The 14551-nt window shown below is 25.8% G+C and overlaps 2 protein-coding genes across 6 annotated transcripts; one reads left to right on the forward strand and one right to left on the reverse strand.

The window, feature by feature from the left end:
* Window positions 1–21: 21 nt before the first annotated feature.
* LOC132915044 (1-acylglycerol-3-phosphate O-acyltransferase Pnpla3) lies at window positions 22–10470 on the reverse strand. 3 transcript variants are annotated; one of them, XM_060974685.1, is made up of 13 exons: window positions 9868–10470; window positions 3924–4036; window positions 3638–3757; window positions 3356–3544; window positions 3160–3243; window positions 2810–2986; window positions 2558–2733; window positions 1893–2003; window positions 1206–1360; window positions 1039–1126; window positions 865–958; window positions 590–788; window positions 22–504 (listed from the first exon to the last, which is right to left on the reverse strand). In XM_060974685.1, exons 1-13 carry the CDS (start codon window positions 10025–10027, stop codon window positions 344–346), a joined length of 1827 nt encoding a protein of 608 aa, XP_060830668.1. In that variant the 5' UTR covers window positions 10028–10470; the 3' UTR covers window positions 22–343. The 3 variants fall into 3 exon arrangements, with proteins under 3 accessions (XP_060830668.1, XP_060830658.1, XP_060830669.1); XM_060974675.1 differs by having other exon boundaries at window positions 22–534; window positions 9868–10463; XM_060974686.1 differs by lacking the exon at window positions 1893–2003 and having other exon boundaries at window positions 22–534; window positions 9868–10454.
* Window positions 10471–11119: 649 nt separating this feature from the next.
* Window positions 11120–14551, forward strand: LOC132915058 (ankyrin repeat and LEM domain-containing protein 2). Of its 3 annotated transcripts, XM_060974700.1 has the most exons (11): window positions 11120–11213; window positions 11537–11912; window positions 12009–12340; window positions 12434–12742; window positions 12870–13022; window positions 13091–13317; window positions 13395–13542; window positions 13611–13746; window positions 13833–13938; window positions 14048–14176; window positions 14319–14551. In XM_060974700.1, the coding sequence occupies exons 2-11, from the start codon at window positions 11786–11788 to the stop codon at window positions 14365–14367; spliced, it is 1716 nt and encodes a 571-aa protein (XP_060830683.1). In that variant the 5' UTR covers window positions 11120–11213; window positions 11537–11785; the 3' UTR covers window positions 14368–14551. The 3 variants fall into 3 exon arrangements, 2 of the variants coding, with proteins under 2 accessions (XP_060830683.1, XP_060830674.1); XM_060974691.1 differs by lacking the exon at window positions 11120–11213 and having other exon boundaries at window positions 11334–11912; XR_009659774.1 differs by lacking the exons at window positions 11120–11213; window positions 14319–14551 and having other exon boundaries at window positions 11331–11912; window positions 13611–13742.

The following is a 14551-nucleotide window of genomic DNA, read 5'->3' on the forward strand; positions in this document are numbered from 1 at the left end:
TATATATAAAAGATATATAAGATATATATATATATCACATTTTTATATGGTTACTTGTGTTGTATCTTATATTTATCAGTACATAACACAGATTGCTCTTGTTTAATAAAAGTGTTTTCATCCATATTCTTTACTTCTTTAAACGACATGTTCTTCAAATGTTATAAAAAATTATCAATATTGAGCACACTGATACTATTTCTCTCTATAATATCACCAACATTATTGACTACAAAAATATGCATACCTGATAATATAATTGACTATACATAGTGATGATACTCATTGTCTATATTAATTTTCATAAGAAAAAATCTATTTTACTTTGAATCTTTACTCATTGTTAATCCATTTCTGATTGGAAAATTGGTGGGTTGGAAGCTCTTGTTGTTTGTAAATTTTTACTTATTTCCCATTCACTCTCTGGATCAGAAGATGTATTTAACACACCCAAAATATCATCTTCTAAAGACATTTCTGATAAATTTTCTATGCTTTGTTGATCTGCATCAGTATATAGGGATTCTGTTACAGCTAAAAGATAAATATTTCGTGTGTAATCTATTTATATAATATATAAATAACTTACTATCATTGAGGGTGTGTTGAGATAACCATGTGGGTGTATCCCACTCATCAAATTGTAATTTTGTATTATTTTCAATTTCTTCTATAGATAACATTGCATGTGAGTCAGAGTCTGTAACGTCAAATATCTCTGTCACTTGCACTTTGTTATTATCATCCATGTAATAATATGCCATTACAGCTTCTTGCTCAGAAGTTACCTATATATTTAAGAAGAAAATTTAGATTGTATTGATATTGATTATATATAATCATTAATAAATGTCCATAGTTTACCTGAAGAATATTTTCAAAAGTATCATCAACAGTTGAAAGATTGGACATATTTATAACACAATTTGATGTATTACCATTATCCTCCCATGGTTGTCTGAAAGATATAAGTTAAAATAAGAAATATCATTTATTAATTAAAAAGTTTAAAAATACTATTAAGATTTATAGACTTACAATTCATTGTATTGTAATGTCAAATTTAGATTTTTCTTATTTTTATATAAATTATCAGTCTTGTCTGCTACTTCCATATCATATATGTCTAAAAAATGAGAAAGATTAATATACAAGAAAATTTTATTTTTTATAATTAGTACAAAAATAAACAAAATTCTATTTACTTGAACCATATTCTGTAATATCTAACTGACATTTAATAGTCTGTGGCACTTGGTAATAGGCATTGATTTTAGGAAATAGCATACATAATTCATTTAATAAAAATGTTCTTAATTCTAATAGATTCCTTCGCAATTTAGGCACATTCAAAATAAACCTGAAAATAAAATAAAATATTAATTCATAGACAACTGTTATGAAACTAAGAAAGTATACGCATAGTAAAAAGGATAAATTATAGAAGCAGAAAGTTAAATGTAATGTTTTTTGTTTAAAGTTTTTGACATTAAATGTAAATAATTTAAATAAATAACTAAAATAACTTTTTCACAATTTAAAACATATATTATATATAAATATAAAAAATTCTATTTCCTTGAATCCATTTAATAGTCTGTGGCACTTAATAGTAAGTTTGGGAAATACCATACTTAATTGGTTTAAGAAAAATGTATATATATGTATATATACATTTATTATATTTAAAACATATATATAATGTACATAAATGCATTATACGTGAATATATGAAATGAAACTTCATAAAATTCTTATTCAAAGTAATAAGAATTCTATTTATAGTAAGTATTTTCAATTTACGTGTTTTCCAATTTCATCTTTCATAATTGTATGTTCAGGTAATATATAGGACATTTTATATAGCAATACATAAGAAATGCAAAGCTTACCAAGAAGATGTCATATTATGTCTAGCACAAGACATTTGTGGAGATGTATGAAGAATATTGCCAATTATATTGTATTCCAAGGTGTGACTTTCTATCTTGTTACCAATCAGACTATGACCACATGCATAATGTTAAATATGATATTATACATAATCACAATATTAAATAAATAAAAAAAAATCATTCAATTAGACAATTAGAATATGAGACAAATTAAGTTATGTTTTATCAATTTGGATGATTACAGGAATTTTAATATAAATATGATTTTAAAGCAATATTACATAGAGTGAAGTTGAAAGGTTGAAAACATAAGTTTGATTCCTAATGATCACTAACCATAAAAATTAATAACCAGCATTAGTTAATAGATAGAAAGGATATGAATATACTTACTAATTTTACTACAATAACAAATCTGTATTTATATATATTATTAATTTTTAATTTAATTATAAATCATATTAATTATACTATTACTTTAGTAACATGCAGTTTTAAACAAGCAATATATCATGCATATTAGTTTTTTATTCCATTGATACGCACAACTCTATCAAATTATGTAAACATTACAAATGCAATATATACATTAATTATTTAAAAAATAAAAGATTCGTCAAAAAGAAAAAAACAAATGATGCAATGCATAATAATATACTTACTTTGTGAAAGTTGCATATACTACATCTGCTGGCAGTGTACATGGTAGACTAAGTAATGATAAAAGTTTTACACTTCGATGTTTAAATAACCAATTAATGAGGCCTTTATTAGCAGAATCAATTGCATCTTGAAATATGGTCATAACTGTCTCAGGTAAATTAGATACTAGCGCTTCCTACAAAATATATGTGTACATTTATGTATAAAAAATATTCTTATTGTAACTTACAATGTACATATTAAAGTTATACCTGTCTATGCATTTTACATTCTAAGCATTCAGGATCATAATCCATGTTATCATCAAGAGTTTCTGAGACTACAAACGTGGACTGTACAGCTAAACATCGGGTACAATTAAGTAAATTATTGCGGTGAAGAAATCTTAATGCATCATCAAAACCTTGTTTACACATGTTTGAGAGCATCTGTAAAGGCAATTTTTAATAATATTAAAGCTCTTTATGATATTAATGTTTAAATCTTATCTATATAATTTTGTTAATTTTTATTTCTTAATATCCTTTTTATGTTATCTTATCTATGTTATTTTATTTCTTTAATATCCTCTCTATGTTACAAGTACTTCATATAAACTTACTTCTAGATTTGGTGGGAAAAGTATTCTTGCAAACCTATATATATTCTGTCTTGAAAGCTCAATACTTGTATTAGCTAAATTGACCTATTAATTATAAATGTTCATTTATTATATTTTACATACGATTTAGTAATCTATTTTTTAGTAAATAATTTAAATATTTCGTAAATTATCTGAATAATCATAAGTAACTTACATGGAAAAGTTGAGAAGAAACATCTCTAGGGCAAATATCACTTTCCCCACAAAAAGGACTAATTGTAATAGTATTTTCATCAAGTGTAGGAAGATTATCACTAAAACCACCATCCATATATCTAACACCATGAAATCTTGGTGGTAAGAGACCAGAAAAAATTGGGACAAATGCACTAGCCAATAATGCCTATAAAAGAAAAGTTTCAATATTACAAACTTAAATTTCTATAAATTTTTAGTTATATAAATTATATAAATTTTAACATGAATATTGTTTTACCTGCAATAAATCTTCCTTAGACGAGAATTGTGAAACAATTACATTTCTTCCGTCGTATACCCTTGTTAAGGAAACATGAAGCTTGCCGCTAACACGAATATGAGCATCATTAGGAAGATGCTGAAACAAAGATATTTGTTATGTATTAAAATATTAAAAACACGAGTTCATCTTAAAAATGTCTATTGCTGTATTTAATAACTTCAAAAGTGTAAATACTATATGTGTTATTTTTGCAAAATTTGAATATTTATATTCATTTTAAATTATAGTTAATGATATGTACCTTCTGTAAACTTTCTAACAATATCTCCTGTACATTAAATGATGGACTAAATGGACCAAGAGTTCGTTGTCGTGCTTCACGCGCAACGCGTAATACATTACTTGTGATCTCCCCTATAAAAAATGTGTGCTTATAATTATTATAGGGAACAACAATTAAGAATAACTTAAAGTAAATTATAGAAATAAATTTCATTAATTAAAAATAAATTATATTAAGATTTAATTGCATAAACTCCATTTAAGTAGAAATTTCATTTAAATCGTATATAGCAATCTATACAATCTGATGTAGTTAAAAACAGATCATTTATTTCTCTTTTTCCATCAGAAAATGGGAAAAAGCTATAAATTGTTTTGTTCAATTATAAGATAGGAAAAATAAGAAACTTTAAGTTGTTCTTGATATTTTCACTTACAGCTTCATATATACGCATTTTTTTTATTTTTTTTCAAAAATCCTTAGAAGTTTTTATTATATTAACTTAGCATATTTAGTATATTTTTATACCTAACGTAAATAAAAGGCAAATACCACTGATGTATTTATCTTATCCCGAATTTACAATATACTTCAATTATATCAAGATTAAATTGATTGTGATATGTACATATCCCTATATCACAAATATAGGTACACGCAAAATTATATCTATAGGATGTGTTCATTTATAAGCTGTGAAAATTATACAACGTTGAATACAACCTAAATTATCTTACTGTTTCAAAGTTAGACATACTTCTTACACTTATTACATGGTCGCAGTTACAGTTCGTTTAAAAGTATACTACTTGGTTAATGTCCCTTAAAATTACCTTACTATGTACTTAAAATTACCACTTAAAAATGTTCATAACGTTAAACATTTAATATCTCATTTAGAAATCGTGAAAATAAAGTAAAAATAATTTTTATCTGTGCACGAAACGTTGATTACATGATAATAATTAAAAGCGAACATTTTTATTATAGGTAGATAGAATGTGACTATCATGCCAACAGATAGGATTAAAAACGATAATAAAAGTTCCTTATATTGGGTTATTACAAAAAAAAAAAAAAACAGAAATATAATAGATTGAAAAGTTCTATTCAATACTAACTATAAAATATGTGACATTGCTGATAACTCTTCAGAAGCTACAGATAAATTATTATCAAATATATCTTAGATCGGTAAAGACAACACGATAAAAAAATCTTACGAAATAAAGACCTTAAATCTATAAAATTCAGAAAAATGTACAGTTTGAAATCTATGGTCTATTACACCAATAACAATACACCAGTATGAGAACTTCTTAAAATCAATAGGGAATAAATTTATTGCTGCTAGGGATTATAATGCCAAGCATAAATTGTGAGGAGCATAAACTAACACACAGCAGATAAAATGTTAGAACAAGTTATACGAAAACTTTCCTTAGATACAATATCGACTAGTAAACCAACATACTGGCTATTGGCATAAGAAAAAACCCCGGATTTTCTACACTTTGCAATTATTAAAAGTTTATACAAACATCATTTCGTAGCACAATCCTGCCTAGATCTTACTTCAGTTCACTCTTCGATTCTTATAGACCTTTCATCCAAATCAATGTACACGAACGTAACAAATCATCTATACAACAATAGCACTAATTAAGCTCAATTTAAAAAATACCTAAAAGTTAAATAAATAATAATATACCTTTAGAGACATCTGAACAAATTAAATCGATAGTAATAAACTTCACTGATATAATACAAGAAGCAAGTTGAATAGCCACCAAATCAATGGAAAATGATAGAAATTATCTATCCTTCCCGGCTTATACATTGCAGAAAATTAAGTTTAAACGTAAATTAAAAAGTAATTGGCAAAAACATAAAACACAGCTGAACAAAAGCAGATTAAACGCCATCATTAAAGAAGTGAAACAATTAATCCCAAATCACTGCAATATAGAATTTCACGAATACATAATGAAATTATCACTCAATGAAGACATGAACTATTCACTCTGGAAAGCTACCAAAAAGACAGCATCTACATGATAAATATTCAAAACACTACTAAAACAATTTACCAAATGTCCTTTTTGGAAAAATTGTAAAGTGGTAAAAGCTTATTACACGATTATAAAACCTACCTTCTGGCAATACTAAAATTTGGATTTCTTACTATGAACTATCTGGTTAAAGTTTCTAACATCGTAACATGAAAGAGAGATTGTGAGAGAGATCATAATATAAAAGATAGTTCGGTATTTTATAATATAAATATAATTTTGCGTGATTAATGAAAATTTCACGGATTCCATGGATTAGTATTATCTTGTAAAAGAGAGTGGTCAATTCTTATGTATTCATATATATAGCCTTATCTTTTATCGTATGAATTGGCATTGCCTTTCTACAAAAACAAACATTCCTTTGTTTGCTTAACATGTTTCATGGTATTGATGATATCAATACCAGAAGGGAATAGTTTATTTTCTGATTAGGACATTTAAATCACACTTTGATAATTGGCATTTTTAATGAAAGAAATTACAATAATCTTTTAAACCAAAAGATGTTATTTTTTAAAGAAAAACATTCTTTTGTTCGTTCTAAAATAAATGTCTCGATGTTTCTTCATAAAAAATTTATCGAGACATATTATCGACATATCGATTATCTCAGCATAAAAAAGAACAAGAATAATAGGTCATTGTTTTTTTAAATTTCAACGCAGTTTTAGATTACCAGCCGCGTTCAATCCTCATATCAAATTACTCGTATGTATTTGCTGATATTAATTAGACTTTAACCATTTTTTTCGCGATAACAAAAATCCTGAATAATGGAAATAATTGATATTATCGAGCTGTTTGCATACCACGCGTTTATATTTCTTACAGTTAATTTAAAAATGTCCATTTTTTTCTAAACATGAATGACATGTTACAGTTTATATAACAAATATAGTAAATATGCATCGTTCAATTTTTGAAGGCATGTTACACTTTATATAACACGTGTAATAAATATGCATCTTAGAGACCATGTAGTTATATAAGTTGAATAGATGTAGTAATTTTTTTCGATAATAACCTTAATACATAAATAATTAATTTACTTAATTTACTCTGTTAGCTATACTCTTATTCTAGGTATACAAACCAATATTTCATTATTTCTCTGTATCTGAAGTGTTAAATATGTATTATGTACTAGCTGTCGAACATGTTTCGTTTTCAGGATATGTGTATATATTGTTTTAAATGCTTCATAGCTGCATCATTTATCGCTTATTACAAACGTATTGATGTATACTTAATATACGCGTTATGTAGTAGTTGCATTAATCTGAAACGACCTTAAATGTGTCTTTTCGGTAGGATAACATTGTGAAAACGTTTACGTCATAGATTATGCACATGATTATAGAATGCTGTCATGCATAAGTATAAGTAATAAAATTATCACACATTAAAATTACGAGCATATATATATACATATAAATTGTGATTGGCTTAATTAATATTTTCAATATGATCGAATTATTTAATACTGATTCTTTAAATACATATGAATGAACATTAAATATTACTTTAATTAAAAATCATATATTGTAATCAAAACAATATTTAATGCTTGATTGCATATATACATTACACATAAATGATCTATATTGAGAAAATTCAAAATATGAATAAATAATTTTTTCGAAAATGTTGGATTCATTTATTAAAGAAGCATATTAACAATGGAATTTGATAAGACTGATTCTACACACACAATAATAGTATACAATACATACATATACATACATATTTGAATCATCGTTTCGAAACAATAGGAAAATACCATCTATCTTTTTGCGATTTAATATTAACTTATTAATATCGAGACTGATTTGTATATCTATGAGTATGTCTTTAATCTGTTATCGCTATATGTATTTAATAATTCTATATAGGGTGATACGGAAGTAATGACGCCAAAAAGATATCAGGCGATATTGTTAATTTGGTAAATAAATATGATGTATATAGAAGGAACTGAAATTTAATCAAATAACTGATATATTTTTTAAATTAAAGATGCAAACACATAAGACGTAAACTATGTAATATGTGTGTGAACCAAATTAACCTTCCTCCATTTTAACATTGGATATTTTATACAAATCTTTCGCACATATATATTAGCATTTTATGTATATTACGTATATGTTATACGACTTTTTTTTTTATAACGTTTATTGTCCAAGAAGATAAGTATTAAATGTGTATGTTATTCACAATAAACAATGAATTTCGGTTGTGGGGTGGTTTAGGCAAAAGTGACGGTACGACATAGCCATACAATATTTTGTGTGTCGGAATTACATTTTTTTAGCGTTACAATTTATAATTTGATTTAAGTCGCTGTAGAGCGGTGCTTATATACCATATTGTTTTTTCTTCCTATCTCTGTCCTAAAAACCTGGTCGCAAAAACAGGGCAGTTCGTATGTTATAAGACGTATATATGTCTTAATGACTCTATATGTAAAATATATTTGTACCCGTATCGTCTATGAAAAATGTTCCACGTAATACATACTTATTCCAAAACATTTCCAAAGGATATATAAAATTATAATACATTTTATTCGTACCATGTTTGTTGTTCTTATTATTTAAAATGTTTTAACTATGTAATACTAATCGTAAATATTTAACTATGAGTTATCAGTTATTTATTATTATTACGAAATGTTATGTATCATGAAAGCATCGGATTTCTGGTTGGCCATGGTACTGTACTACAAGATAGGGTGTAAACACAACAGTGAATTTATAAGCGGATATATATATATGAAACGATTAAGAATTTTCGCACTCTATATATTCTGTGTGTTTACATATTTATTCTCCATTTATATTAAAAATCATCAGAGAGTACTTTTTAAAAACGTTTATATAGTTTTTCAAACGATTACTTTGATATTTATTACCAATTATAAATCTGCATCTTTTAAATTTTTTGAGTATAGAAATTTATTGCAATGTTTTGATTAAATGATTAAATGAAATTACTTTTATATACTAGCTTAAAAATATTTCATAAAATATTTTACCATTGTGAGATTTACTAAAATAAAAAATACTTCTCTTTCACACAAAGTGATAAGTTCTTATTACAATAAAAAAATTTTAGTAATGCGCAATAACTAATGCCAATATGTCTGTTATAATTGCTTCCATTATATTATATATTTATTCTCACGCTTACTACAAAGAAAAACATTTGATAATTGTTTTTGTTACTACTTCCAATTTGCTTATTCTATGCTTGACCTAATTATGAGATTCATTTGCAGCATTAACAAGTTCATACAGCTTCTATCAATAATTTTGAAATTTTATAAACCATAGGAAATGTAATATAGAGACAAGCAGAAGCGAAATAAATTATATTTGGCTGCATATAGTGAAATAGGCATTTTGAAATTTTAAAATATAATTACAATAATTATGTTTTATAAATTTTATATCATTTATTTACATAAGCAAAAAAAAATCATTTATATGGACTATATAACAAATTAGTAATGATGCTTGAAAAATGTTAAAATTTATAATCGTTATTTAAGATTTATTTAGGAAATATAAAAACTGATGAAAGTCAATTTTGACAGCTATATTTTTTTACACTAACGGCACATAAACATGGCCTTAAGTATATATTAAGTTGCAATATCGTCATATTTTATATTAAAAGAGTAAATAAAGATATTTACGGTTTAATTACAGCGTGAAATCACCGGAGCCACCGGGACAATTTGTTTAACATGTGCGCAATGGATATAAAACGTAAGATCGTGTAATATCAGAAAGTCAATAAATCAAACCATAACATTAAAAAAAACTAATTATTTAAGATACTATATATCTGGTAGATATATATAAACAAAGGAGTTCACTTACCGAGGGGCAAATCACAAAGAAGACAACAAGCAGCGATAGCACCAGCCGATGCACCACTAATCTTATCCAAAAGTAAATGTGGAGCGTATTTCTTAAAGCACACTGCTACACCAACATGGTAAATACCAAGGAAACCGCAACCAGCAAACGATAAATTCATTTCGGAATTCTCTTATACTTTATATCGTTTATTGTTAATTCGTTTAGATCGATTGTCAAGAATAATCATATGATAAATAAAAAATACTGATTCCCTTTCTTCGGCACTATGAACATCGCACATAAAGAAAGACAATATGAACGACGTACTTCGCACGACGTCCACGTTTCAACTATTAGTAGTCCTTTGCAGCAGCAACAATAGTCTCCCGAAACTCTTGAGTCTAATCTCGAATACGATTGAAAAAAAAAATACATGATGTTACAAACAGCCAGAGAGATAATACACATTTAATGACGCACAGTTTGTAAATACTTGCCAAGTTCCTGATTGGTCGATCTTAATCACATTCCAATGGTGTGGTGATAGCTCCACCCACTCAGCGTTCTTAAACTCATTCAATGTGTAATACATATTTCTTCAAGTACACGTGTTTTCCCAACAATATGATTGTCTTAAAATGCGTTCATGCTCATTTAATAAATAATATTTGACAAATCGTATTATGATTATTTAATGTAAGTAAACTTTGCTAAAATGACAATTAATGTCCTTTTTTATATAAAACATTCTTTCTGCTCATATATTTTTTTAAATACTGTATTTATGTTAAGCAATTATTAGCAATTTTTCGATTTTCATGTATAAATATAGAACTTAATTGATAAAAATAGCATCTTTATTTGTATTAATCTAATAAATATAATAAATAATTGATCTGAATAAAGTCTATGGTACTTAGTTGGCAACTAAGAGATTGTCAAGTAGTTGTCAACTCAATATTTCTTATTAACAGTTAAATAACTTATGGAATTTTATGTTATGAAACTGTACAATCATAATCAGATACTTCCTAGTTTGTTTTGGTAATCAATGAAAAATATAGATTTGAATAGAAATAATTATTATCAAAGAGGAAATTTTTCTCATGAATGATATTAATTAATGTATGTATTAAACAAATGGTGTTAGTAGATTTATATTTAAGTTAATTTTAGTATTATTTAAAAATAAATGGTCAAAATATTATAAATAAAATTTTATTTTATCTTGTACTACTAAACATAAGTAACTTATATGGTTTGAACTAATTGGTCAACCATTTAGACTTTATCTAGGATTGGTTCGTTTTGTAAATAACAGTTGATTATGAATTGATACGGTTTTTAAGCATTTTCTATTTTGCGTAAGAAAGTTATACTTTATATTATGAATTATATTGATTTCATAAATATAGTATTTTTAATGTAAACGCTTCTTAAATTACGGCTTAATTGTATATTATCTTGAAAATTAAGTTTAACCTTGAATTTACTTGGCATACCATATATGTTTCCTATTTTGTTTCTTGAAAATTTATGTTTTATAAAAAATGCTTGGTGTATTTTATCATAGCTTTGTATATATTAAATGGGATACTTTATAAAAATAAATTTCAAAATTAATACTGATTATTTGATACTTAAAAACCATATAAATTTTAACTAACTGTTAAAAATTACAATATAGATTTTTAAACAAACTGCGTATTACAAAGGAAGAAGACATTAATAGTACATGAAATTATCCGATTAGAAAAAAAAGAGAGGAGAAAAGACAAAAGATATTGCATACCGAATTATAAATATCACATTAAATTTAAGCAGTTCCAGTTTCAGTGTATGTTTTTTGACATTTTCGTATGTGACATATAACAATATAACCAATAAATGACTATATGACTTAAAATAATTTGAGAGGAAAACAAAGTTGAATATAATGGATGAAAACGTACAAACATTACATGGGATTCATGGAAATTCCAATGTATCAAATGAAATAATTTATCATGCAGTATACATACCTGAAGAAAACATTGATTCTTCAATAGAGAACAGTATTAAAGGTAAATATATAAAAATAAAGAGTTATCTTGTTATTTTTTTATAATCTTGCAACTATTATTTGAATGAAGTAAATAATTCACATTTAATTATTATAGAAAATATTCGAGTTTATCAAGACAAAGCAGAAGCTTTAAAAGTAATTAAAGAATTTAAAACTGGTCGTCTGAAATCATTTAAAAAACGATCAGAAGCTGAAGAATATGCTCAAACTGGCTTTGAGAAATCAAATTATATGAATAGTACCTTAATAAATGCAACTGTACCTGTAGTAGAAGAAAAATCAAATAATTTTAAAGCTCCACGATCTCAAGATCTGATATGTTTTAAAAAATTAATTAAAGATGGAGATTTATATGCTGTAAAAACTACAATATGGGGAAATCCACGATACTTAATTGGTAGTGGAGATACACCTGCAATTCTGCAAGTAAGTTTATAATTTATAATCATATTTAAGAAAGATATAAATTATCTAATATGCATATATTATGCTATATTTTTTCATTATTACTTATTATAGGAAGGATGCCGTTATAATGCATTACATATTGCAGTTAGGGCAGACAGACCTGATATGTGTGAGTTAATATTAAACACTGTTGGAAACACAGACTTCATAAAGTTACTTTATGGTGATGAATGCAAGAGTTATGTGGATCGTGCACAAATTATGTTAGATTTATATTTAAACACACCTGACAAGGGATTAAATGAAACTCCATTACACTTTGCAGTCAAATTTGGTTTAAAAAATGTAGTTCGAATTCTTGTTTCATATCCATGTTGTATAAAGACATTACCAAATAAATATAAACAACTACCAATAGATGTACGTAATAAAATATTTAAAACTTTTCTATTATTGCTTTTGATTTATAATCTTTTATTATTTTCTATATATTTTTGTAATTACCACTCTATAATACATCTTAATTTAGTTTTTGTTAATATTACAGATAATTTGTACTAGAACGTGTCAAGAAGATGAAGGATTAAAAAAAGAAATACGTTTGCTACTAGAAGATCAGTATTATGTACCTGTATTAAGATCAGATGATAATACATTACAACCTGTGATTGGAGAACCTTTCTCTCCTACTAATCTTTTGGTATGTTACAATATTTCAATTTATATTGTATATAAATTGAATATTTTATGTGGATAATATTTTTATAGAGTTTAAATACCGATCCAATTAGTCCACGTTTAGAAGTACGTGCATTTGCTGGACCAATGACAAAATCTCGAGCATTAGAATTTAGAAAAAAGTGGAAAACGCCACCCCGTCTTCGTATGACTCCTATTAAAAAAACTGATAATGAATCTAATGCTATAGATAGTCCCACTAATAATTTAGCTTTAAGATTACAAGATGCAGAAAAGGGACTTGAACGAGTTGGAAGGTATATTTCATAGTAAATTTTAAGATCATAATTATTAAAGATTAAAAAAGAAAATTGCAACTCAATTTAATTTTTAGAGACTTGGCAGAAGAGTACCAAGTATCGTGGAAGGAATATTGGCTATTTTTAAACGATTTTGCAGATTTTCGTACTAAGGAGGGTTTAATAAAACTTGAAAAATATTTAGAACATAAATTTCAGAGTCAGTTACTTCACCATAACCAGGTACAATAAATATTTAATTTTTAACATTCATTAAAAATTATTATACTTCTTACATAATTTTTTCACAGACATCAAATGAGAACCTAATTAATTCAAACGAAAATTCACAAACGAAATCGCAAATTGATGAAATAGATTATTTATGTAATAAATTACAATCATGGTCATTGCTTACATCAAATGGTGAAGAACAAAATAATGTAGGTAAGTCTAGAATGCTTTATAATCAAAACTTATATTAAAGCATGCAACAAAAAGTATCTATAAATATGTTTTATTCTTTTCTTTAGATGAACTAGAATTTTTTACACCGCCATCATCACCAAAATTAACGGTAGATAGTTCAGATGATGAAATGCAAAATGCAGAGGAAGGTCATGGGACATTTCTGGAAGGGTAAAATATCACATGAAAATAAATTTTTTTTTTTAGTAAAATAATTATTTTTATATAAACACATTATAATTACTATACATATATATTTCCGTTATTTATTATTTTATAGGCCAGTGCCAACAAAGTTAGATCATGCTGTTTATAATGCAGTATCAACATCACTTAATTCCATTACATATCCAAACATATATCGTTGGCAACATGACATGCAACTTGCTATGAAGCGTGATTTACATAGGTATCTATCTTTTATCTTTCTATACTTGCAAGAAGTAACTAATATTATATTTTTACAATAATATAATACTAATTATAATTTGTTATTTTTCTAATTACGTAGGTATTAATTATTAATAAATCTAATTTGTTGTTAATTTCAGAAAAAATAGCACAAGGGGAATTAGAAGAAAATTGATTATGAATTTTTAGATATGTGAGATATCAAGATGTTGAACAATGTAAAAACTAAAACTATAAAAAATTTTTATATTACGCACAATAAGAGTTATTTGTTAAATAACATTAATATACTTCAAAACTTATTTTAAGTGTACTAAAAAGCGATATATTTTCATAAAATTTTATATGATTAAAATAATTTATGAAAATTTTA

The sequence above is a fragment of the Bombus pascuorum genome, chromosome 1 (assembly GCF_905332965.1).
Source record: "Bombus pascuorum chromosome 1, iyBomPasc1.1, whole genome shotgun sequence".
Lineage (NCBI taxonomy): Eukaryota > Metazoa > Arthropoda > Insecta > Hymenoptera > Apidae > Bombus > Bombus pascuorum.